This window comes from Acanthisitta chloris, unplaced genomic scaffold, assembly GCF_000695815.1.
Source record: "Acanthisitta chloris isolate BGI_N310 unplaced genomic scaffold, ASM69581v1 scaffold1048, whole genome shotgun sequence".
Lineage (NCBI taxonomy): Eukaryota > Metazoa > Chordata > Aves > Passeriformes > Acanthisittidae > Acanthisitta > Acanthisitta chloris.
The window spans coordinates 21796-44825 of record NW_008685125.1 but is presented as its reverse complement, the minus strand read 5'-3'; the positions used below and the strand labels follow the sequence as shown (position 1 = coordinate 44825).

At 39.8% G+C, this 23030-nt stretch overlaps 1 protein-coding gene across 1 annotated transcript in view; it reads right to left on the bottom strand.

Moving 5' to 3' along the window:
* Positions 1 to 294: 294 nt before the first annotated feature.
* ADD3 (adducin 3 (gamma)) overlaps positions 295 to 23030 on the bottom strand; it is a 32712-nt gene continuing 9976 nt past the window's right edge. Inside the window, exons 3-15 of the mRNA XM_009079590.1 lie at positions 15171 to 15309; positions 13545 to 13696; positions 13349 to 13429; positions 12137 to 12286; positions 11113 to 11256; positions 10926 to 11024; positions 9670 to 9852; positions 7888 to 8145; positions 6748 to 6867; positions 5369 to 5458; positions 4061 to 4181; positions 3130 to 3225; positions 295 to 2420 (exon numbers count right to left, since the gene is read on the bottom strand). Of these exons, the coding sequence (XP_009077838.1) occupies positions 2122 to 2420; positions 3130 to 3225; positions 4061 to 4181; positions 5369 to 5458; positions 6748 to 6867; positions 7888 to 8145; positions 9670 to 9852; positions 10926 to 11024; positions 11113 to 11256; positions 12137 to 12286; positions 13349 to 13429; positions 13545 to 13696; positions 15171 to 15309 (1932 nt within the window). The 3' untranslated portion in view covers positions 295 to 2121. The remainder of the gene's footprint in view (positions 2421 to 3129; positions 3226 to 4060; positions 4182 to 5368; positions 5459 to 6747; positions 6868 to 7887; positions 8146 to 9669; positions 9853 to 10925; positions 11025 to 11112; positions 11257 to 12136; positions 12287 to 13348; positions 13430 to 13544; positions 13697 to 15170; positions 15310 to 23030) is intronic.

Sequence of the window (23030 nt, the reverse complement as noted above, 5' to 3'; positions counted from 1 at the left end):
AAAAAATATTTATGCACATTGCATTCATTTAGATATATTTTTTAAAAAGTTATGAAAAGCATAGTTCACAGGTTACTGTTTCTACATATGTTGTAATACAACACAAATAATGTAGAACATAAAAAACAAAGTAAGCAACTGAAAGTTTCCACTATGATTAAAAACACTGATTCCAGTATTTAGTGATAGCTAGAAAATTGTTTCCAGGATCCATTCCAACATTGCATTATCACACTTACACACTCAAAGCTAACCAGCCCCTGAACATGCTATAATCAACATTTTTGATGTTGTAATACAACACAAATAATGTAGAACATAAAAAACAAAGTAAGCAACTGAAAGTTTCCACTATGATTAAAAACACTGATTCCAGTATTTAGTGATAGCTAGAAAATTGTTTCCAGGATCCATTCCAACATTGCATTATCACACTTACACACTCAAAGCTAACCAGCCCCTGAACATGCTATAATCAACATTTTTGCATGCCAAATAACCCCCTCCCCAGCCATATTGAACAATTATATATGGTATAATATTTCACCCGGCAGCTTGGGAATCACATGGATCTTAAAAGTGTACTTCCTATCCTGATGACTGATTTACAGACATTTGACACAGCGAAGAAACCCCTATGTTAATTTCTATGTTTAGTTTGTATTTACAATACAGTAAAAGTACTAAAATGACAATACAAGTAAAAATGAGTAAGTGGCAGTGCCACCCTTACCCATGGCACTAGGCTCTGATTTGCTCTGGGTTCATCCAAAGGACAACACAGACTCATGAGACCTTTTTACAATCCGAATAAAACTGAAGAAAAAAAAACCTAAAAGTGTTGCACTCTGCATGAATCCATACAAATTATTTAAAACATCTAATATGGAAATGTCACTCTGCTGATTTAATAAAAATATCCTGCAATCCATATCATATATTTAAAAAAAATAATCACCGAACTTTGACTTTCTTTGTCTCCTGCTATTTTCTTACTATTTCACTTTCCCTTTTAACAGTTTTGTTTCCTTCATTTGGTTATGGTAAAAGATTATTTTTCTTCATTCATTAGCATTACCATGAGAGAAAAAAAGGAACAACCCATGAGTAATTTTTCAACATGAATCCAGTTCAATTTTCTATGCTTTTATCCTTTGATTTCTAAGTCCCTGGAGCTCTGAATTATATTTAAGTATACTCTAACCCAAGCATTCTTAAATACACTCTAACTAGCAAATGCTTGGTTCACATGCTTAAAATACCTTTATACTGAATGGTATACAAACATTTGAACATATAAAATCTTCTTTTTGTTTTGCCAGTTAAACTAAATTATCAATGTTAAGTGTATAAAATCCCCCTTCTTGAAAAATAAGGGTTTCCCCCGCCCCAACTGATAGAATAAAAAAGAAGTCTTCAAAAATTATATTTCACTAAAATGAAATATTTGGCAAAAAAGTTATTGAAGAATGGAATTCTTTAGACATTTTGTATAATTCCAAATAAACTTTCTCTTACACAGTTTTCCCCCTAATATTATGTGCCAGTGTATAGTATTTCTCTATGAGCTAATCTTACAAAAGATTCCAAGGTGTGCTGTTAATAGGTACCCACTCAAACAGGGGCACGGAAACAGAAAAGATGTGGTCAAAAATCACAATACAAAAATGTATGGTCTGGTTTCCAAATGACACAGCAGTTTTAAAAAGTCATATGAACACTCAATAGTAACTTTAATAGAGACTTGAACTGTACTGAGAATTTTAAGGTCTGCAAAATACTCCAAGCAGAACTCGCTGCTGCATACTGTGATGGGACTTGACCTTGCTATGATGGCAACTGAGCACCTGTCAGTGTAATTCTACATGAAACTAATCAAAGTTTCCAACCCTCATAGCAACTTTGGACACAGTTAAGTGAGAGATGAATTAATTTTCAATTAACACGAAAAGTGTTGGTTTTTTGTTTGGCTCTTTGTTTGGGTTTTTTTAAAGCAAAACCTCTTCCAGTTTCTTTTTGCTTAGGTTAAAAGTCCAGTTACTGCACACCCCTAACACTACGCTGTTAATGGTCAACTGAAACGTCTAAAATGTGCAATGTCTCCTCACAACAGAACTGCACTTACACTTCTACTTTCTCCTTCTTTTTGCTCTTTTTGAGGAAAGATGGGGTGCGGAATTTCTTCTTCTTCTTTGATGGGGATTTGGAAGGTGACCCTTCAGGGGACAGAGCCTCTTCAATCTTTTCAGAGCTTTTAATGGTAATCTCTACACTCTCCACAGTACTTGTGGTTAACTGACTGACCCTCTGGGTGAGATCTTCTTCCACGTCGTGTGCATCGTCCTTGCCATTCACCACCACCACTGGCATCTCCACAGATATTAGGTTGGCATTCTGGGTATAGAAATCCTCGTGATTTTCTGAAAGAACCAATATTTTTCAATTATTTCTGTACCCTGTCATGCAAACAAACCCAGTATTGAAACAAAGTCTGTGAGTCTGGACTGTGATCCAAAGAATGAAACCCCAAAGTGCTTAGATGTGTTGTTTTTCTCCTTTATCCACACTCTTAGTAGTTGTGAACAGAAAAAACTGTGAAAATGTCATTAATGGAACACAGGCTGAAAAATCTAATGTGATCTCTGCCAGGTGCAGACACAGCCCCAGCTGTGTCAGTGTGTACAAATACAGTCTGCACAGCACACATAGACACAGTCTCCAGCACACTCAATTATGCTTTACTGCAAGAGACCAATTCATGGTAGCGCAGCCAGTCCATGTGGAAGAACCTGGAGAACTTGCCTTTCAAATTGCCTACTTAGACTTTGCAGGAAGTGTTAGGCAAAAAAACCTAATCTTAACATTTTAGGTAAAATAAGAATATAATAGCTATGCTCTCCACCTGATTAACAGGTAAGTTTCAGCATGCCCTGGGTTGCTTTCTGTTTGTGAGAATTGTGCATTAGGTAAAATTGGTAAAAACAGTTTTCTGGACAGAGTCCCACCCAGGCTTTGTAAAGAGTCGACTTAGTGGCACAGTCGACTTCACACAAGTGTAAGAAAGCAGCAGAAGAGTGGAAGACTCAGGTCATTGGAGCCGTTGGCGTGTACAGAAATTGCATGGAATACCTTCTAATTTTTCTGGGACATTTTGCGGGGATTGAGTTTGTGACTGAATTTGTGACACAGATGAACCGTCATCTGAGAATAATTCCTGTTCAGCATCTGCAGGACAAGATTTGAGTTAGTAGCCATGCAAAAGTGAAAATCAAGCAAGAATGTCAGTGGCAGTGCTACACGAGTTACAGCTCTGCTATAGCTTTGCGTTGCTCATGCTGACAACACCAAGGAGTTACAACACACGATTTAACTCTACAGAATTAGAGATTTACAGGTTCTATCAGCTAAAAATCATTATATATTAGTTGTTTAATAGGAAGCATTAAAAAGAGTGGCAGTGTTGCATTCCAAGTAGGATGCCCCATGGTTTTATCTAGCCAGAAGTCACAGCCTGCTGTTACAGTGAGCTGTTCCACCATGTCGTGAATGTGACACAGAGCAAAATTGTCTTATTACAGTGTTAGTGAAGAAGAATTTACAGTAAATGTTATTGTCTAGTAGTATTGGAAGAAGATGCAAAAAGTGAAAGGAGATCAGTCTTGCACATTGGGAGAATAGACAAAAAAAGAAGCCAAGACCAAACACCTCCGTAAACTTTTGCTCAGTTGGGCACAGACTTGAGCAACTTGATCTAACTTTAATATCGACTCTGAGGAGGAGGTTGGACTAAGATGACCTTTGTGGTCTCTCCCACCTTAAGTTATTCTATGATTCTGACAAACCCCATTTCTGTGCAAACCTTTCATTGCTTTAATTTTAGCACTAAGTAAAAGAACAACCAACACTTAACAAAAGAATTCTACTGTCTCAAGAAATTATTAGTTCTGAAATAGTTGCCAATAGAATATCCTAATAATTTCTATGTGCACAATTTTTACAGTAGATATTTTCAAACCATTACTAAAATGCAAATCCCAACAATTTAAACCACACCACTGACCTTCCAACCCTAGCTGCTTGCGCTCAATTGTTTTCTTGTAATCTTCCAGTTCCTTCTCAGTGAGATGACTGAACGGGTTGGGTGGTGCTGGTGGCATGTGCTCATCATCAAACTGCATTGGCTGGGAAAGAAAACCACAAAATTTAACAGTTAAAAAAAAAAGAAAGCAGCAGCAAGCAAGACCTACAAGGCTAATGTTTCTTTTTTTCCCCAAAGTTCAGTGACACCAGATTGGCAGGGAATACAGAATTAAAACACCATCCAGACAAAAATTACCCCATCCATTAGGCATTGCCATAGTACTGACTACTGAGCTGTAAGTCACTGTCCTTGTGCAGCAGTGCAACCATTAGTTGGTGGTTTTTTTGTTTGGTTGTTGGGGTTTATTTTTTTAATTGAGGTGCGACAGTGCCAGAGCAGAGACCTGCCTCAACAGCTTACACTTCAGGGACTCTTCAGAGTGAAGTGAAAGTCCTTTCACAGAGTTTAGCCTGGTAGGGATTAAAAAATAAGGTTTTCCATATTTTCTACAAATGCCTCGAGTTCTAGGATTCTTTTGTGTAGGAAAGAAGCTGTGCTCATGCTTCTGTTTAGGAATCTAACTGGAAGATCTCTGAGAAGAACCTTACAATGACAAAAATTTAAATTATTCTCATGTTGAAAGAAAACTCATTTGCAAAATATCCTTGTTGCCTGAAATAAATAAGCAAACTCAGTGTTACCTCAAAAGAATATCTGAAACTGAGATGAGAAAGTAAGATGTACTAACTGATGGATAGTTGGAAACTCTTAGGTGTGCAGAATTCCAATTACAATTCATCACCGTTTGTTGGATATCATTAGGGATATCTGCACTGTTTGGAAATTGGTATATTCTATTCAAGGAAAGATTAGTGTGGACAGGTAAGAGACTGCAAACCCTCCTCCTGTTCCTAATGACAGCTGTCTTCTACATGGTCACATCCCATTTTTTAAACTCAGGTATTTCTGGGCCTCAATCACTACCCTTAGCATCAGTTCCACAAGACAAATGAAGATTACTTTCAGCCCCCTGCATTGCAAGGGTCATCCTCTTTCACTTAAATGGTCTTAGGCAAGGGTCCTACTCCATTAATACTAGCAGAGGCAAACTAACATTTTAAACCTCTAAAATTAAACATGGGTAAGGTGTTTGACACCTCTAAAACTGGCATTAAAATAATCAGTTCTAACAAAGCATTTAGAAAGAAAATGGCCCAAAGTTTGATATTTGAAAGACAGGCAGACAAATAACCCAAAGAGCTGTAAATTAGCTAATGATATACTCACTGAACTTGGCTTTTTATCCACAACAATCCCTGCGAGCAGCTGGGACTGTGGTCCTGCTGTCTTCAGGTCGTATCGGTTCTGCTCCCTTATCTACACAGAGAAAATAAACCAGATGTAAACCAGGTAGTTCTCTTTAACAAATCCTATGCCCATCAGCTTTGCAAAGCCACTAACAGAGGTGGCAATGAATGGCTGGAGGATCAAGATGTGTGCTGCTGCACCTAAAAATTAAGAACCCTTCTTCCACCTCTGAATACACAGCATATGTTGTTTAGCTCTTCCAGTGCTCCTGAATACCCACCCTAGTCCCAGTTCCTGCACTTCATGTAAGCCAACATTTAGAACTAAGCTCCAAGCTCTGAACCTGTCCTCTCAGTCTCATAAATGACACATGTTCAGCTATTGGAGAGAACTCTGTGGTCATAAAGGTTGGTAAAGTTTTTCCTTCTGTGAATAGCTCATTATTTTCCCTAAACTAACAGCCCTAGCTTGAAATTGCCAGTGCTCAAGTGATTGAGAGATCAGATACAAATATAAATACCAATACAGATCAAATAAAAAAAATTCTGCAGCAAAAATTAGGAATAAGCTACCTATGAGTGAGTGACCTACATGAATTTAAAAATCATTGTCTGGGACATGTTTCATTAATCTCTACATGATTAGAAGGTGCCTTTCCAGTTCTGAGGAAGGGAGTTGCTCCTTCTAACTCCCTTTCAGTCCCCAAGGATACTGATATAGTGCTTTCCAAGAAAGAAAAAAATATGTAACCAAATGAAAAGTGCCCTGAATCTCTGTTAATGTAGTTATGCTGAGGGTGGAGTATTTGTCAGTCTGATAGTCAGTTCTTATGTGCTGGAAGGGAAAAGCAGGAAGATATTTCTGTTTACAGATGGGTCCAACAATAATCTCTCATTTTCTTTTTTTACTGCCATTAGGAAGCAAACTGGACCATAGAAGCTTCAGCTTAATAAGCACTAGGCAAATTAATACAGAGCAAGATTAGAGGCCGAGATTGAATCATGCTGCAGATGACGCACAGAGGTTCGGATTGTGTTGACACCTAATTATCCACTAAATAAAATGCTAAATACCAGGGAACACCATTTCCAATCTATCATTTCCAGAGTAAATACTCATCCTTCAGACTGCTGCACTCGACTTTAAATATATGTATTGCATATGTATCCACAGACTTTATGTGCATTACACATTTAAGCACATGCTTTTTGGTGCCAATAATCACATAAAATATAAGACGCTCCTAAATAACATCAAAGCATTTGAATATGTTATTTTACTGCTGTGCTGAATCATTACTTGAACATATAATTTTATTTGGAAACGTTACATTTTCCAGTTCATTACACTTCTTTTACCTTATTTCTCTTTTCCAACACTTCACTTGGGTTTGTGTTTAGAGGAACAAATTGGTTTGGATCTTCAATTTTGATTGGCGTTCCTCCACTAGTCTTGGAGGAGTCATCAGCCTTCATCCACTTAAAGAGGGGAAAAAAATAAAAGGAAGCTTAAAACCCCAGCACGGCAGAGAGGAAAAATTCTCAGTGTTGTCTTACTGCTAAAGAAGAGATGTAAAGTAAGGACTTTCTGACTTTATTCTCAATGCCACATGACATCCACAAAATAATTCCAGCTCCTTACAGGTCTGTGTGTTTGCCCAAGAGGACTTATGTTGCCTTGAACATGTGTATTAATATTACTTTTTGTAAACACTGAAGTACATTCAGGAAAAATGCAGCATTAACTGTTTACTAATGATGCTGCATTTAACAAGGATCACACTTCCTAGCAGTCCGCACATAGATCCATAGTCCTTGCCTGTAGTTTTTCCCCTTTGTAAACAGGATCTGAGGGTGTTCCTCCCAAACTTCAGTTTAGAAACCGCCAGCCTGCCAGCAGGAGGAGCTGATGCTTTTACTATGCAACCGGGAGTAGCAAATAACGTGCTTTGTAATCCCTTGACAATCACCTCTCGGCAGGTTGGAAACTAAGTGTGAGCATCTTGGTGAGCTGCAGAGGGGGAGAAGAGTCTTGATCATCTCTAAAAGCTGTAGAATGAACAGACTCTTCGAAATACAGTAAGCTCACAAACAGGAAAGGGGCAGCTAGAGATGAATTAGAGTTTATATCTCCCTCGTGTTAAAAAAAACCTACCCATGGGTGACTTCAAACCTTACTACATATGGTGGATAATTAATAACGTGAAAAGATGCAAAAGAAAAAATGTTTTCTGCTTCAGGAATCAGAAGAGCTAGTAACAACAGGGAAATCATTGCTAAATTTTATCATAAACTGCTACTCATCCAAACAGTTAACATCCTTCCCACTCCCAGGCAGGGTGGCCCTTAGTCCTAATGTCATTAAGTCGCCGAAAAGCCTATTTAATTTGCTTGATAAACTTATTTGCTAATCCTGTTAAAGATTTCCTCATATAAACTGTGCATAATTTACTTTCAGGTAGGGCAAAAACTAAGTGACTGCCCAAAATATCTACCTACCGTGATCTTAGTCCTGGGACTGGTTTCCCCATTCCAGGACTCCTCAGGCACATTAACTTTCAAGTATGTGTTTGGAGAGTTCAGCCATCTGGTCTTTTCTCTCTGTTGCCTCTGTGCAAGGAATTTCAAGGGGGAAAGAGGGACTGTATCATCTTCAAAGGAAAAGGCAGTCACAGTGGCTGGGATCTCCACGTCACTCTTATGTCTGGGTTTTTCCCGGACTAATGGTTGCCTGTAGGCATAGCCAGTTCTGTATCCCTATGGAGGAAAAGAGAAAAATAAAGTTTAAAAAAAATAAAATAGGATAATTTACTAAAAACCAGACAAAGGTATCCAGAGAAGTAATGGATTTTTTGTGCTGCCCTATATGCCTCTGAGCTCTTCAGAGAACTGGGCAGTGGTGGTGTCCATCACTCACTCACACTACTGACACTCAAGAGACCCATGCACAACACAGTACAGCAGCACCTGGACAGGACCTCATGCTCACTTCACCTTCCTCCTGCCTCTGTGGCTGTGTGACCACCAAGTGACCCCTGGCTCAGGCTATGACCTAGGTAGCTTTCATGAGATCATTTATCTGTCTTGCACAACGGCACATCCCAGCTCGTGACACTCCCCCTTTCCTCACTCTGTTGGTATGGAAAGAGGTTCCAGAATTGACAGAGCAGTGAAATTATTTCGAAAAATAATAAATTATCATCTTATTTCCGGCTGTGTGACCACCAAGTGACCCCTGGCTCAGGCTATGACCTAGGTAGCTTTCATGAGATCATTTATCTGTCTTGCACAACGGCACATCCCAGCTCGTGACACTCCCCCTTTCCTCACTCTGTTGGTATGGAAAGAGGTTCCAGAATTGACAGAGCAGTGAAATTATTTCGAAAAATAATAAATTATCATCTTATTTCCTAATCACAGAATGGTCTGGAAGGAAGAGATCATTTATCTGTCTTGCACAACGGCACATCCCAGCTCGTGACACTCCCCCTTTCCTCACTCTGTTGGTATGGAAAGAGGTTCCAGAATTGACAGAGCAGTGAAATTATTTCGAAAAATAATAAATTATCATCTTATTTCCTAATCACAGAATGGTTTGGGCTGGAAGGAAGCTTAAAGATCATCTAGTTCCAACTTCCCTGACACAGCCATTCACTGGACCAGGTTACTCAAAGCCCCACCCAGCCTGGCCTTGAGCACTTCCAGGGATGGAGCATCCACAGCTTCTCTGGGCAATCTGTGCCTCACCACCCTTACAATAAGGATTTTTTTTCCTAATATCTAATCTAAACCTGCTCTCTGTCAGTTTAAAACCACTGCCCCTTGCCCCATTACTATCTGCCCATACAAAAAGTCCCTCTCCCTCTTTTTTATAAGCCCCTTCAAGGTACAGAAAAGCCTCAATGATGTCTCCTTGGAGCCTTCTCGTCTCCTAATATTAGAGTTAATAACAAAATACAGAGGCAATTTACCATATCTATTTACCAAGTGACAATTAAAATATATTTTTATTATTAGGCTACTATAAAGAGCAAATTACGTTTGGACAAAACAGAAGTTCAAAGCTTTATAGATTCTTATCAAGACAGAACACCACTGTCAGGAACAGTGACATATGAAACTACACCAAGCAGAAGAGATATTACATACACTTAAAGATACTCTGTCTTCATTTTCAAGACTCATGAAGAAACCAGAAATAATTGTTTGCTTTACAGAAGCTAATCCTACACTCAGAATCTTACAGGGACTATATGGACACCCCCGTGGAGATGTTCTCACCAGGTTGTCCAGCATCCTCATGAGTGCTTCAAACTCCTGCTCCCCAACCTTCCACTTGTGTTGTGAAGCCATGTTGACTCCACCTCCTCCCATTGCTGCCACGGCGTGCGTGGAAGGCTTGAACTTCTGCAGATCCAGTAGTAGGAGATTGTCTATCCCACCTGCTCCAGCTAATGCATGAACCTGTAGACATCAACAAGTGTATTTAATTTGTGAAAAACCTCTTGCATGCTTTGCTTTTCTGAATACACAGGAGAAGCTTAGACAGATGCTGCAGTTACTTCTCAGGCTAGTTTTCTACTGTCCAAAAAATAGATTAAAATATATAGCAAGTGGCTGTTATGGAAAGGATGATATCATCTGCTAATAATTGCACTTTAAAAAGAGTAGATTCAAACACTACCTTTCAGAGTACCTTATAAAAGGTCTTTCTGCATCACAAGATTCAAAATTTTTCATTTTTGTATTTGTTTCAAAATGAATGACTGACTAAACCCAAAAGAAACAGCAGGGCAAGGGAGAAAAGGAATGGGAGACTGCCATTTGCACCTCTAAATGCCTCCTTGGGAGGACAGGATCACTTGAGGACAAGTAAGAACAAAGTGATGAAGTTTCTGGGGATGGGCTTAATAGTTATGGGAGGTGAGGACAGTGGTCTCTTTCTACAGGTTACAGATAACATCTAGAGACCTAACTAGGTAGTTGAAGTTAGACAAAATGGAAACAACTGATTTGGGGACTCAAGTTAATTTAAAATATGCTAATTTAAATTTAAATATGCTAATCCTTTACTGTTGCTCTAAGGACCTTTGTAAATTTGGTTTTGCATATCTCTGTGATCACAGAAGGAAGCTTCTTGTCTTGTCACAACATTCAGCTTGATAAAGGAACTGGCTCTCCAGAGATCTGAAGTCCCACCTCCACAAGCAGAGAGCATCACCAAATCTATTATCTGACAGATTCTCTGCATGAAGTTCACTCTGCACAGCATGGAATAAGACCTGTACTACTCTTCAGAGTGTAACACTGCCGAGACTGTGTCACTCTTCCTAGAATGAGTATTTGTGCCATTCCTTCTGTGTTTTCCTGATTATTCCAATTCCTCTGACTTGGAATTCCTTGGACCTGGCCCACAGGATTACTGGATTCCATAACCCCAAATATTTTGCAGTATTAGAAATCTTCTCATCTCGGATGTCATCTCTAACTCTGCAGCATAAGTTTTTGAAGTTAAATACAGACAAATTCTCTCTCACCTGTGTTTCACAGGCCAGTTGCACATTGAAAATGTAGTGGAATGCTTCTTCCAGTGTCTCTCCTAGTGCTACCACACCATGGTTTCTCAAGACTAATACCTAGTAAATGAAGACACTAATGTTAAATGGTAGAAACTGGCGCAGGACATGAAAATTGTTTATGGGGAGCGTGAATGAGGCTGGATACCTTGCAACTGGGTCCAAGAACTTTTTGAAGCTGAATTCTCTCTTCCTGTTCATCAAGAGATCCCTGGTAGTTGTAATAAGCAACATCTCCCAGAATCAGAGCCTCTTGTGATATGGGAAGGATGCCACACTTCATAGAGGAAACCTGATGCATGAAAATGAAGAGCTGGTAACTAGGGAAAAATGAAACTCTTAAACCCCACATCTCAGCCACCCAAGCCTTGGCACGGTGTCCTTGGTGTCTTTGCTAGAAGAGAGACAAACTCTCCACAGTGAAAGCTTAGAAACAACTCCACCCCCAGTCTAAGCTGAAATAGGGTGACAGAAGTGCTGCTACCCAAACTAGGAACAGATCCATTATAGGAAAAGACAAACTATCCCAAGTGAATTAATTTTTGTGAATTTTACCCATGTTTAATTCTCAGCATAAGTTTACTCAATGTCTTTTTCCCTCTTTGCTACATTTATAACTTAAAAACCCCCTAGTACAAACAAAATTATTCATTCCTTTTTTTGTCTGTAGTCAAGAAATGCATTTATAGATAAAATAATATAGACTTATTTCAAACCAACTCTTTCAAGCCTCCTTACAATTTTATCACTGTTACACAGACCATTTTAAATTTATGTTAACTATGATATTTCAATAGTGAGATAAATACAAACTGAACATAACTACTAATTAAGCCACTTACAAATGCAGCTGCATAATGCAGCTGATGATGTATACAGCATGTTATATTGTCTAGGATGTTGTAAATGAAGCCTACGTAAACTATATACTTTACAATCTCCTCAACCTGAGTACAATAGAATCTGAGCATCAGTTTATTCCTATCCCATTTCACTGTGGTGGCCCAAACCTCTTTCTCTGCTTATCTCATAACCTCACACTTTTCCTTACCATTGTAGAGTCTCTATTAAGAACTGCCATGAGCAGTGATTCAGGCACAGAAATATTCAGACTCTAAGTTCCTCAGGTAAACCTGTTTTCTTTTGCCCTTTATGGCAGCAGGAAGACTTACAGCTGCTGTTGCAGGGGTGTGGATGTGGATGACACATCTGACGTCGGGGCGTGTGGAGTAGATGGCCACATGTGGACTGAATCCCACGTTGTCAATGCTGAGAGCTGTGCTTCCCTGGTCAACCACATCTCCTAGGATGTTTACTTTAACCTGAAAGAGTCAAAACAAACAAATGATATTCAAAAAGTTTGTGACCACTTCAATTATCTAGAAACTACCCTCCCTTTCTTACTTGGTACCAAATATCCTCCCATATATTTAGCGCTCAGAGCACAAACTGAAAAAGTAGGAGATCAGCCAGGAATCTGTGTGTCAATAAACCATTCTGCTGTTCAAGCCCTTCAGAGCTGTTGGAAGTTCAGCCCTGGAAGAAGTAAGGTTAAGATCCTGATACAACATATATTCCACTTCAGTCTAGCTGACCTCTCCTTGTCACTGACTTTCAGAAATGAATCTTGTTAACATTTCCTACATTTTAAATATGAAGAAAATTCAGCCTCTGAGAAATTTCCAGTAAGAACATTAAATGCACAAGGAATTTTCAACTTCATGGGAACAATAAAATCATAATTCCTGGATCAACAGAAAACAACAGCAGGGTCGTATCTCATGGTATTTTGGTTCTGTGTTTGCTGTGCAATGCTTTCTATCTCAACCTGGTACCCCTTTCACCTGGGGGGAGTTTCTTTACAGATATGTACTGACATGAAGAACATAGAGCAGGTTCTGCATCAAAAGACTGTGATTTAGCAGCTACCATTGCCTAAATAGCAGTCTGTAACTTCACCCAGCTCATTTGTTAGGCCTGGGGAAGATTATTCAACTCGATTTTCCCACTTATAAAAGAGCTGATTCTACTAACACTACTCCTACAGAGTCATTTCATATGTATTACCACACTGGGAGGTTAAAAAAGGTTGCTGCTACACTGAGGCTGTCTGATAAGCTTCATCAGACAAGAAAACAAACCCTTGCTGCTCCACATTGAAGCTGAAAACAAAACAACAAAGTAAAGCTAAACCCAAGAGGACATGCTAAGAACAAGGGGTGTTAGTATCTAAACAGTTAATCAGCTTTTCATCTGGTGGGTAAGTATTAAAAAAACACAAACAAGGGCATGATTATAGTTTAGAAGTCCATTTTAGCAGCCAAAAAAGTGTTTTAGAAAACAGGTGGAGCCTTGCTGGTTATTACAGCAGGTGAATCACGTACCAAATTAGAAGCTGAAGCTTCAGAAAAGGACAGACCTCTTGGAATGATTAGAATGTGGTCATGTTCTTTGCTTACTCTTACCTGCAAAGGAGGAAGAAAATGGATTACTGGTCTAATTTACATTATACAGGGGGGAAATAAATTGAATTAATAGGTAAGGTTCTAAACAAAACTTTTTACTCTCTGAAATACTTACTGTGATATAGGTATTTGGCAAATGTGCCCACCCAAACAAGTCAGCCAATCTATACAAACTGGCTAACTTGCAACGAGTAAGTTTTTCTCCCTTAACAAATGAGGAGGTATCTATCCCAGGTAGGTCATTGATGGGTGTAATCATTCCATGGCCTGAAAAAACAGACAGGAAAAGATGATGGCCAGTTGGACAATTAAATAACTTCTAGCTATGCCATGATCTTCCACAGCAATGTATTTCAACTGTTAGCATAGCAGTACCAGCAATTGTTATTAGACTAGAACTTCACTGCTGGGATTTCTAAGGTTGTTACTGAAAGTTCTGTTACTTTAAGACAGTAGAAACCATACCTGAATGTAAGTCTCCATCTCTTTTTCAAACATGAGAGGCGAAATAAAGGTTTCCTTTTAAGTACCACTCAGATTTTGTGCTCTCTCCTGATTCAAGATCCTATATAGGACTGGGACTGTGCTTTAAGACATTTGCCACTAATGAAGTATTTCTACATGTTACTTTGAAAATAACAGGAGGACACATTCCTTATGGACTTCTGACACCAGTGTAGCTAATTTGAAGAGTTATCGCACTCTTAGCACTTTAATTCAGTCCTAATGAAGAAATTAGGATTAGTGCAAGAGTTCTCAATTCTTGGACAGAAGGGATCACCTCTGATGAGAGAAATCACAATTTATCTCTGACTTGTGACTACACAAACATACCCTTCTTCCCTTCATGAACGCATGACAGCCTTTTGACAGCAGAAAACATTTGCTTACAGGAAAAGTTATGACCAGAAGAGGTAAAAGTCATTTTGCTTTTCAACAAAAAGGGTTGTCATTGTCTCTGGGCAAAAGTAGCAGAGACAAGAGTTGGATGCAGTCTCACTAAGCACCCAGAGATGTGGTGATGAGACTGTTTGGGCTCTCTGCTGTTCTCTTCCACTCGTTAAATGAGCTCTGAAGCACCATTTTGGGACCAACTCTCAAAAGATGATGAATGCTGACAGCTGCCACTGTACTTCAGGCTTGTAAGCTCCCATATGATGTCCACCCACAGAACTTAAATTGACTAGAACGTTTCAGTGCTTCATGACTTGGAAAGAAGAACTTGGGTGTTAACTGAGAGAGCCCAGTGAGATCTTTATAACCACAGTACATACTACAAGCTGTTTTTAACTGTGGGAGCTGTTTGTGTCATGATTTAGTTTGCCAGGGTATTCTCCCCCCACCTTTTTTTTAGTAACAATTTATATGCAAGAGTAGAAAAATAAACAATGTAAATGGTAACATATTTCACATCTCAGTTTATGCTCATCTTAAACTGCTAATAGTAACAGGGCACAACATTTTGTTTGCTACCCCAGTTAAACTTTTATTAGCAAATTACAGAATAACTGAGTGTGAGGATTCCAACCATTTTGGGTATCATTACACAAATGAAAGAGTTTGAGAGAGAGAAGCCCAAAAAGGCAAGTTAAGGCCACCATCTGTACTACTTCACAGCTGAAGCAAGCTCTGACAGAATTTTTATTCACAGAAACAGGAGATCCCAGCATTGCTCAGCCCTGATGACAATAAAAAAATGAAAAAAAAAGGAAAAGTGCAATTATATATGTAATTCACTTACTGAGTGAAGCTGAGGAAAAACCTGTAAAAGTGCTTGCTGTGATGTACTCAGCAATCTGCTGCAATGCAAGCAGTCCAGTGGGGTTATTGCCCTTCTTCATCTGTTCTTGAATAAGGCATTCCAGATCTTCTCTAAAAGCCTGTAGAAACATTTGAGAATCATCAAGAAAACCTGGCTTTGATAATCTTATTTCTATTATAGGTGGGGCTGGCAGCTTAGCCTCTTATTAATGTTACATGAAGCTTCCCCTCAGACCTTGTTTTTAGCTGCTTATAACTTTGCCAGACTTTAACCATCTGATCTCAACTTTGTATGCTAAGTATTGGCAATTTTGGGGGGCAGAAAGGAGGAGTTTGGTCACAGAGAATTAACTATTTGCCATTACCAAACAAGATAAAACCTATTTTTGTAAATGATACAAAGTATTTTAATAACTAAAGTATTGTCCATATTTTGAAAGAGGTACTAGAAATTCAATCAGGATGTGTTGCTTTTAGTGTTAGATATTTCTTAATACTCTAATCCCTCTGAAAATCCATCCAAATTTGATAAAGTTACAAACAACTGGAAAACGAGCTCATCCATGCTCAAGCAGTATCACAGACATGAAAAAACTGGAAGGAATGCTGGGATGCTGCATCCTCTCTATTTCTTTCCCTCTCCCAAAGGGTAAAACCCTTCCTCCTTTTCCTGAACAAAATGTCCACAAGCCCAAGAGATAAACTCTTGCAGAAGATATCATGGAAAAGGTTTTCACAGTATCAGATTTAATATTCCATGCACTGTCAACAAAGTCTGTTCCTCTGAGATAATAGACAGGTTACCCCCTATCCACAACAAATGCCTGTCCTAGGACTACTGCAGTCCTGACATTTTTAGACTAGGTAAATGCTGTTTCTTCACACTTCCATTACAGGTTACACTTTCTACCTTTCTCATTAGTTCTTGGCAGCATCTTCCAGCTTTTGTCCAAACTAGCAGTACTCAAAGCTGCACATAACACGAGCTGAGGTGGATTGTGTGAACACTTTTGCTGGTTCATTCCAAAAAGACATTTGGAGTCTTTACCACACAGCTGGCTCCTATTATAACTCCAGGCTATTCCCTCTATGTAATTGCTCCTTTCAGTTTTTGCCTTCCTTGGCAGAGTACTTGCTCTCAATTAAAAACCAGAAAATAGTTCTGTATGACAAATGTAATTTCTTCACTGAATTTTAATTCAGTCCTTCAAAACACCCACTTTGTTGGGTAAAATCCACCAATCTCATAACATAGTCTGTTCATCAACAGGTTTTGACTCTGTTAAGAGAGAGTGTTACTGTGCCCCCAAAAAACATCCTCAAGACTCTACTTGATACAGCCTCTCAGTTAGGCAGTTGAGACTCCATAACTACACTTTAATTACCAAGTTTTCACACACCCATGCTCTCCTTAGAATAATTTTGTTAGCACTGTGTGTACCTGAGACTTGCCAGATTTCCACAAGTAAAGCCTCTAAAAATTTACACTGACTGACTACGCAGTGGTCTGTTACACGATCTCTTGGTGTAGATCAGACTACACATGTGGCATCCCCCAAAACAGCTGAGCAACCTCACACTGGCCTGAAGATGCACAGGCAAACTCAGATTTTCCTCCTGAGTGGCTGCTATAGGTAAGATCTATGCAGCAGGGGAAAAAGAGCAGATGAGGAAAAGGAAAGAAGAAACAGGGAATGAAATCGGGAAAGGAGCCTGACTGGGAGAAGTGCATCAGAGTCTAAGGGGAGCTGATGGGAGGCAGTTATGGGGAGGTAGTGTCCAGAAAGGCAAACAAGGATTTGTGTGAAACAGCAAGTGGTTGGAGAAAACATCCTAACTTCAATCCTTCACCTATCAAGAGATGATGTGAAACCCGCTCCCTTCAATCTGACTCAGCTCTGAGGATGGCCATCATCCTTCTGTGTTCCAATGGCAATGTGGATGCCTGGACTGCTGGAAGTTAAGGCAAGCAGGGGACGTGTCTTTGACCCTGCTGCACACGGATAACAATCTTTAAGCACACCACAGACACCTTGTCCCCATGCCTCATTTGATACACCGTGGCTAGTTCTCACTAGAAAAGCAAGCCAGTGTTTTTTCTCTTCTCATGGCTCAGCACGTGGCCCTGTGCCTTTTGTGCACACTGCTCACACTCTGCTGAGGTGACAAGCATTATTTGTCTGACCAGATTTTCTCTGGGCAGCTAATCACTGTAAATCCAAGTGCTTCACAAACCTTAACTTACTAACTCCCAAAATGTGCCTTTAAGGTGCAGCAGGGCCCTGTTGTCCTTTCCACAAAATGCCAGTGAGGAGGTCAAGGTAAGGTGCTCCCACCAATTTGGGATGTTCATTTTGAGAGGGCCAGAGCCCCATGTGCAGAGCATACACAAAGCTCAACTCTCAGTGAAAATTCTAGTGCAGACCTGAGCATCTAATGCACTGCTGTTCCTCAGGGTGGCAAGTGGGATACATGGAAAATCACAGTCTGAAAAATGGGAAACATGATTTGGCATCACCCATGACAGCCTGGTTAAATCCCTGAAGTTGGTTAGTACCTGAATCTGAGCATCTCTCACCAAAGTGGCTTTGAATGAAAAACCACCAGAGTGGTTTAGAGTGAAATTCAGATGCATGTGATTTATACAATCCCCTGTATAGGTGGAACATAAGGATTTTTCACGTAACTGGGAGGTGCATTTTGGTGATCAAGCAGCTCACAGGGCATAGAAAAAGGAGACAAGGTTCAACCTTTCATTTTTACCAAACTGCTTGAAAATGAAACAATTTAAAGCAACAGAGGTAACTCCTTGGTTCTCTGCACATCTCTCACATTACAAACCACATAAACCAGCCATCCCAGCACCAGCTCACTCTGCCACTGATGATTCACCATGAGGTGATGGGTTTATGCCACTTTCTACCTCTGTTACTGTGATCTCTTATGACTGCAGACACAACCACTGGCCAACACATCTCATCAAGAAGCTGTACTTATTTTCAAATCCTGTCATTCCAAGGTATTTGATTACCTCTCAAATATTCCTGAAGGAGGCCCCCTGCAAAAAAGCTCTGCCATTTCACACTCTGCAACGCTGAAATGTTTCTTTCAGCCTTGTTTACAAGATGTACATAAGGAAACTGCACATTTGTAGTCTCCCAGGGGCCATGTGGAAGACAGAATTCATGGAATTCATGGAAGCGTTTGCTTGGGAGGAGACGGAGAAAAGCAGTTATCTGTATTATATTAAATCATTCCCATGTCAATTCAACAGGGACTACAAAAAAACCTGCAAAAACATTTACAGCCAACTCTTATTAGTCATATTAGACTTATAGAGGTTTTTTAACCTGTACAAGTAATGTTATTTCTATAGCAGGAAAACAGGCAATGCAATGTATTTTTGGCAAGTTTTGACAGAAACAGTTTTGTAAGTTTATTTCTTATTGTATTTTTAATTCTTCTGCTTTTTGATATTGCTATTTTCATCCTTCTGAGCTTAGTTTTGCTCTTTGATGCTAACAGTAGTACGTTACACACTTGCTGAGGCTACTACAAATAAGGATTTAGTGTTGCATCAACAATTTTGTTAAATCAAAGAAGCAGCTTCCCTTAAAAATCATTGTAGAAATAACAGAAGAAAGGTAAGAACCAGGAAAGTAGCAAATACAGAGCCTTGGGATGGGCTGTAAAACAGAGGTGAGAATATGGATGAAGTGCATAAAATCAAGTATGCAATTTATCCACACTCCAGTGCATAATGATGTTTTCTAGCAGCCTTCAGCATGTCACACACGTGACTCAGGCACCTTCCTCCATGGACACTTATGAATATTTCAATACCTTTCATTCACTGCTACAGACCTTTAGAACTATGTCCTTAGATAATCATCCTACATGTGCTAGCACAGCCTTCCTCCATTTCTGTTAACTCCCAGTGGGTTCATATGAAGGACACCACCTTGTTCTGGCCAACAACTCAAATATTAGACATCAAATAACTGATATTTATTGGATATTTATTTCACTATAGAACACTGATTTCTGTAAAACCACTACCATGCAGGGCTCTGATTATGGAATATACTTCTGAAAACCTAACTAGAGCCTGGAGACCAAGTGGTTTGGTTTTGCTTTAATTCCTGAGACTGTAAAACATATATATGTGGCATTACACTGCTACTGCCCACAAGTGATCAAGTAAAAGTCATACTTGAGAGAGATTTTCAAAAAGATGTCAAACACACTGCTCTGGCACAGAGCAGATATTTTTCAAGCAGAAAGGTCACTGGTAATTTCAGATGTAGCATTTGAGAAGAAAATGCTGACAAAGGAAAAACTGTACTGTCAGATGAATGAAAAATTATGTTATTCAACTGTATCCTCAGCATTGCTCAATGAAAAGAAAGTTTCAGCTCTAGTGTTTAAATAGTTCTTTGGATACACATGGGGTTTTTTGTTTGTTTGTTTTAAACCACTAAAACTTTAGAACTAAGATGATACAGTAAGAGCAGTGAGTTTTTACAGCAAGGTCCCAAGTCCCTAAGCAAGAAGCACAGCACTTTGTGGCTGCCAATGGTCCTGTCAACACAGCTGCACCACTTCTGGACTCAGCCAACCTGCTGTGCCTGCACTAGTGCTACAGCAAGGATGTCACCTGGAAAACCCACCCTGACATAGCTGAGAATTGTTTCCTCTTAGCCCAAGCATCCTTCTGCCTTCAGAGAGCTCACCTGCCCAGCCAAGCACCTGTGTCACACCTTGTTTGTGCTGACACAGCATTTCAGACATCCAGCTGAAAGTCTGCATAGGAAATACCTCATGACAGCTATTGGAAAAGAGGTACAGTAACATTTCAGGCAAGATGCACAGCTAGGAGGGTACTGAGCATAGCTTTCATTCTCCTGGCAGCAGTCAGCCACCCAAGGAGTAGCCTGACCTTGGTATGCTGCAGGCTGCTACTCTGCTTCCATCTCACCCACCTTCTAATGCCACTCCAACACCTTGCTCTGAGACATGAAATTCCCCACAGCTCACCAGTGAAAATAAACAGGGCAGTTCAGCTTGTTGCTAGAACTGTTTCTAGAATTCCACTCTTCCCAAAACTACAGTCAGCTCAGCAGCTCTTTTACAGCAGCTTAGACAGCCTTACACAGCACTGCAGCCTGCAGAACAGACACAGCTTTTCTTGATGCAGTCATTAGCAGCATGATTAGGTGTCAAGGACTTGCTAATATCATGAAACTGCTCCTCCAGAAATATTGGCAATCATCTTCCAAATACACATCATAAACTCAGGCAGTTTAGATGCAAACTTAGACATGCAACAGCTCTCTGAAACTCAAGAGTGAAGTTACAAGCCTCAGTTCTGACTCATTTACTTCCATTTTCTTTCAGAAGGACAGCCTAAGAGTGAGCTGACAGTGTAAATTGGGGCTTTTAAGAATCAAAGCAACATTTGCATGTACCAGTTGACAACTGGCATTTTTCAGTCAACACAGGCAGAAAAACTAAAGTAACCAACTTGCTAGAATAACCTATTTTACATGGATACACATAGAGCAAGCACTAAATAATGATGTGAAAAATTTGGCATTAATCTCTTCAACCTGGTAGGCAGCTCTCTGAGGATGTTAACAAGTACACAGGATTCTAAGTATTTTGACCATCTATGCTGTTTCTTCTTTGTTGACCACTGATTTCTCCATGAATCCACTTAAAAGAAGTAGACATAAAGCAATAAAAAGACCAGTGGTACAAAGGTAATCTACAAATACTCCACACCATTGCAAACCTCTAAGAGGAGAAAGCACGAGCTCACATCAGGGCTAATTCCAGTAATGTCCAAACAGTTTGATACGCTGTTCTACAGGAAAGTAGCAAAAAAGATATGTGAGGCTGCTCCATTTCATAGCTGCTGTTAGCCTAACTGCTGCAGAATAATACAAGAAACCCCTTCACCCATTTTCACTTTGTCAAGTTTGATCAGAGTTTATATATCTTCAATCCATTTTTCAAAATGGTATAATTCAACTGCTCTACATAAAAACACACCCACGCAGAGTCTCTAAGCCAAATCTCCACCATTGAAGAGAAGTTTCAAAACTTAACTGGTATTTCGTTCTTGCGAGCGAAGAGACGTTATGTTAACTCCTGTGCTGTGAACACAGCTGCCCCCAGAGAGGAAAGACCTTCACCCAAAAGTTTTGTCACAGGCTGTTTCAAGACTGGAGTTCAGATACAAACAACTGGTGCCCTAAGTGGAAAAGGGTGGAGTTGGCCACAAAAAAACCGCCAGTGAGTTAAGGCTGGTGAGGAGGAGATAAGAGTCACAAAATGTGTTTGTTAATGCCATGAAAAAGGGGGAGGGGGTTTTTCTGTTAAGATAGAAATAGGCTAAGTATGGGGAACTAACTAAAGTTATAATCATCTCTTCACTTGCAGTGAACCGTGAGGGTACCTGGGCTGGATTTAGTGACTCAGCTGACAGCAAGTCAGTCCCCACAGAGCTCAGCCTGTGCCAGTTTTTCCGGCTCCTCTAACCTGGTATATACTGACTTTGTGAGCTGAAGCTGTGTGTTTACTCCTGTGATAAGCAGCCTAGAGATACCCTATGATTACAGCAAAACCTGAAGCACCTGAACTCCTATGCAAAGCCCATCTCCAGCACACCCAGCTCCCAGAGTCCCAGTGCCAACCAGCCCCACACTCACACCTCTGCTGTGTCCCTCCCTCATGTTTCCTTGTGGAGTAGACTCATTCTATGCATTTCACTAGGTGGAATACAACCACTGAAATTCAAAATGCTAGAAGAAATCGAGTGTCAGCTCATCAGGGTCTCACACATTTTTGAACATAATTAACTGTTGTTAAGTGCAGGAGCAGGGAGGGTGGGAGCTCTTGTGGTGGTAGTGCCCAGGAGGGATGTTGGGCAGAGCTCTTGCAGTGTGCTTTGGATGCACATGCTCCTGCGGCCAGGAAGGAAACTCATCACTCATAACTTTCCAGGATTTTCCAGGCACTGTTAAGAGTGGGTACTAAATCAAAGGATTATTTAACAGTAAAAAAAAAAAAAAAGGACTTATAATTGAAAAATGAACAGTGCTAAGTAAGTCTTTGAACTGTTATTCATTATTTGTCCTGCAGTAGAAAGTCCTCTTCCTGCTCTCACCAAAACAATTTGATGCCTGTATTGGACAGAATCTACAAGCCTAGTAAATGAAAGGAAATGGTGGGGGTTGTTACAGTGCATTTTATTTTATATCTCATCATCTACCTAGGGAATTAATTCAGATCACAGTGCTATTTGCAGCTAATAACTTTGGTTACACATAGGGTCATAGCAGTCAGTAAGCAAAGGAGGATGGATCCAATTGTTAAATGACTTGTCAAGAACATGGTACCGAGCACACAACAGAATCTGTAGGTATCAACCAAGATGACAAAAAACCAAACCCAAGCAGTTAACAACCAGCAGGAAGATTAGAAATATCAATACGAGGGGGAAAAATCAATTTGGATACTGTTGCCATTTATAACTAATGAAAACTAAATGGAAAGCAGCAACATGGAAACAAGGGAGGAGTGAAAGGAAACCCATTTTTAAGGTAGGGAAGCAGGGAAATACTACTCACAACTGCACTTGTGGTGCAGGACATGGGTGTGAACTGATCATGCACTATCATAGCTATAGAAATGGAGGTTAGGCAGTGAGATTTCCTGGGTCCTCACAGAGATCTAGTGGATGGCCTTTATTTAACATTACCCTGAGCACAAATTCCCTCTCACTTAAAATGTTGTCACAGCTCAGAGAGGATCTTTAAAGGGCATTTTGTGGTAT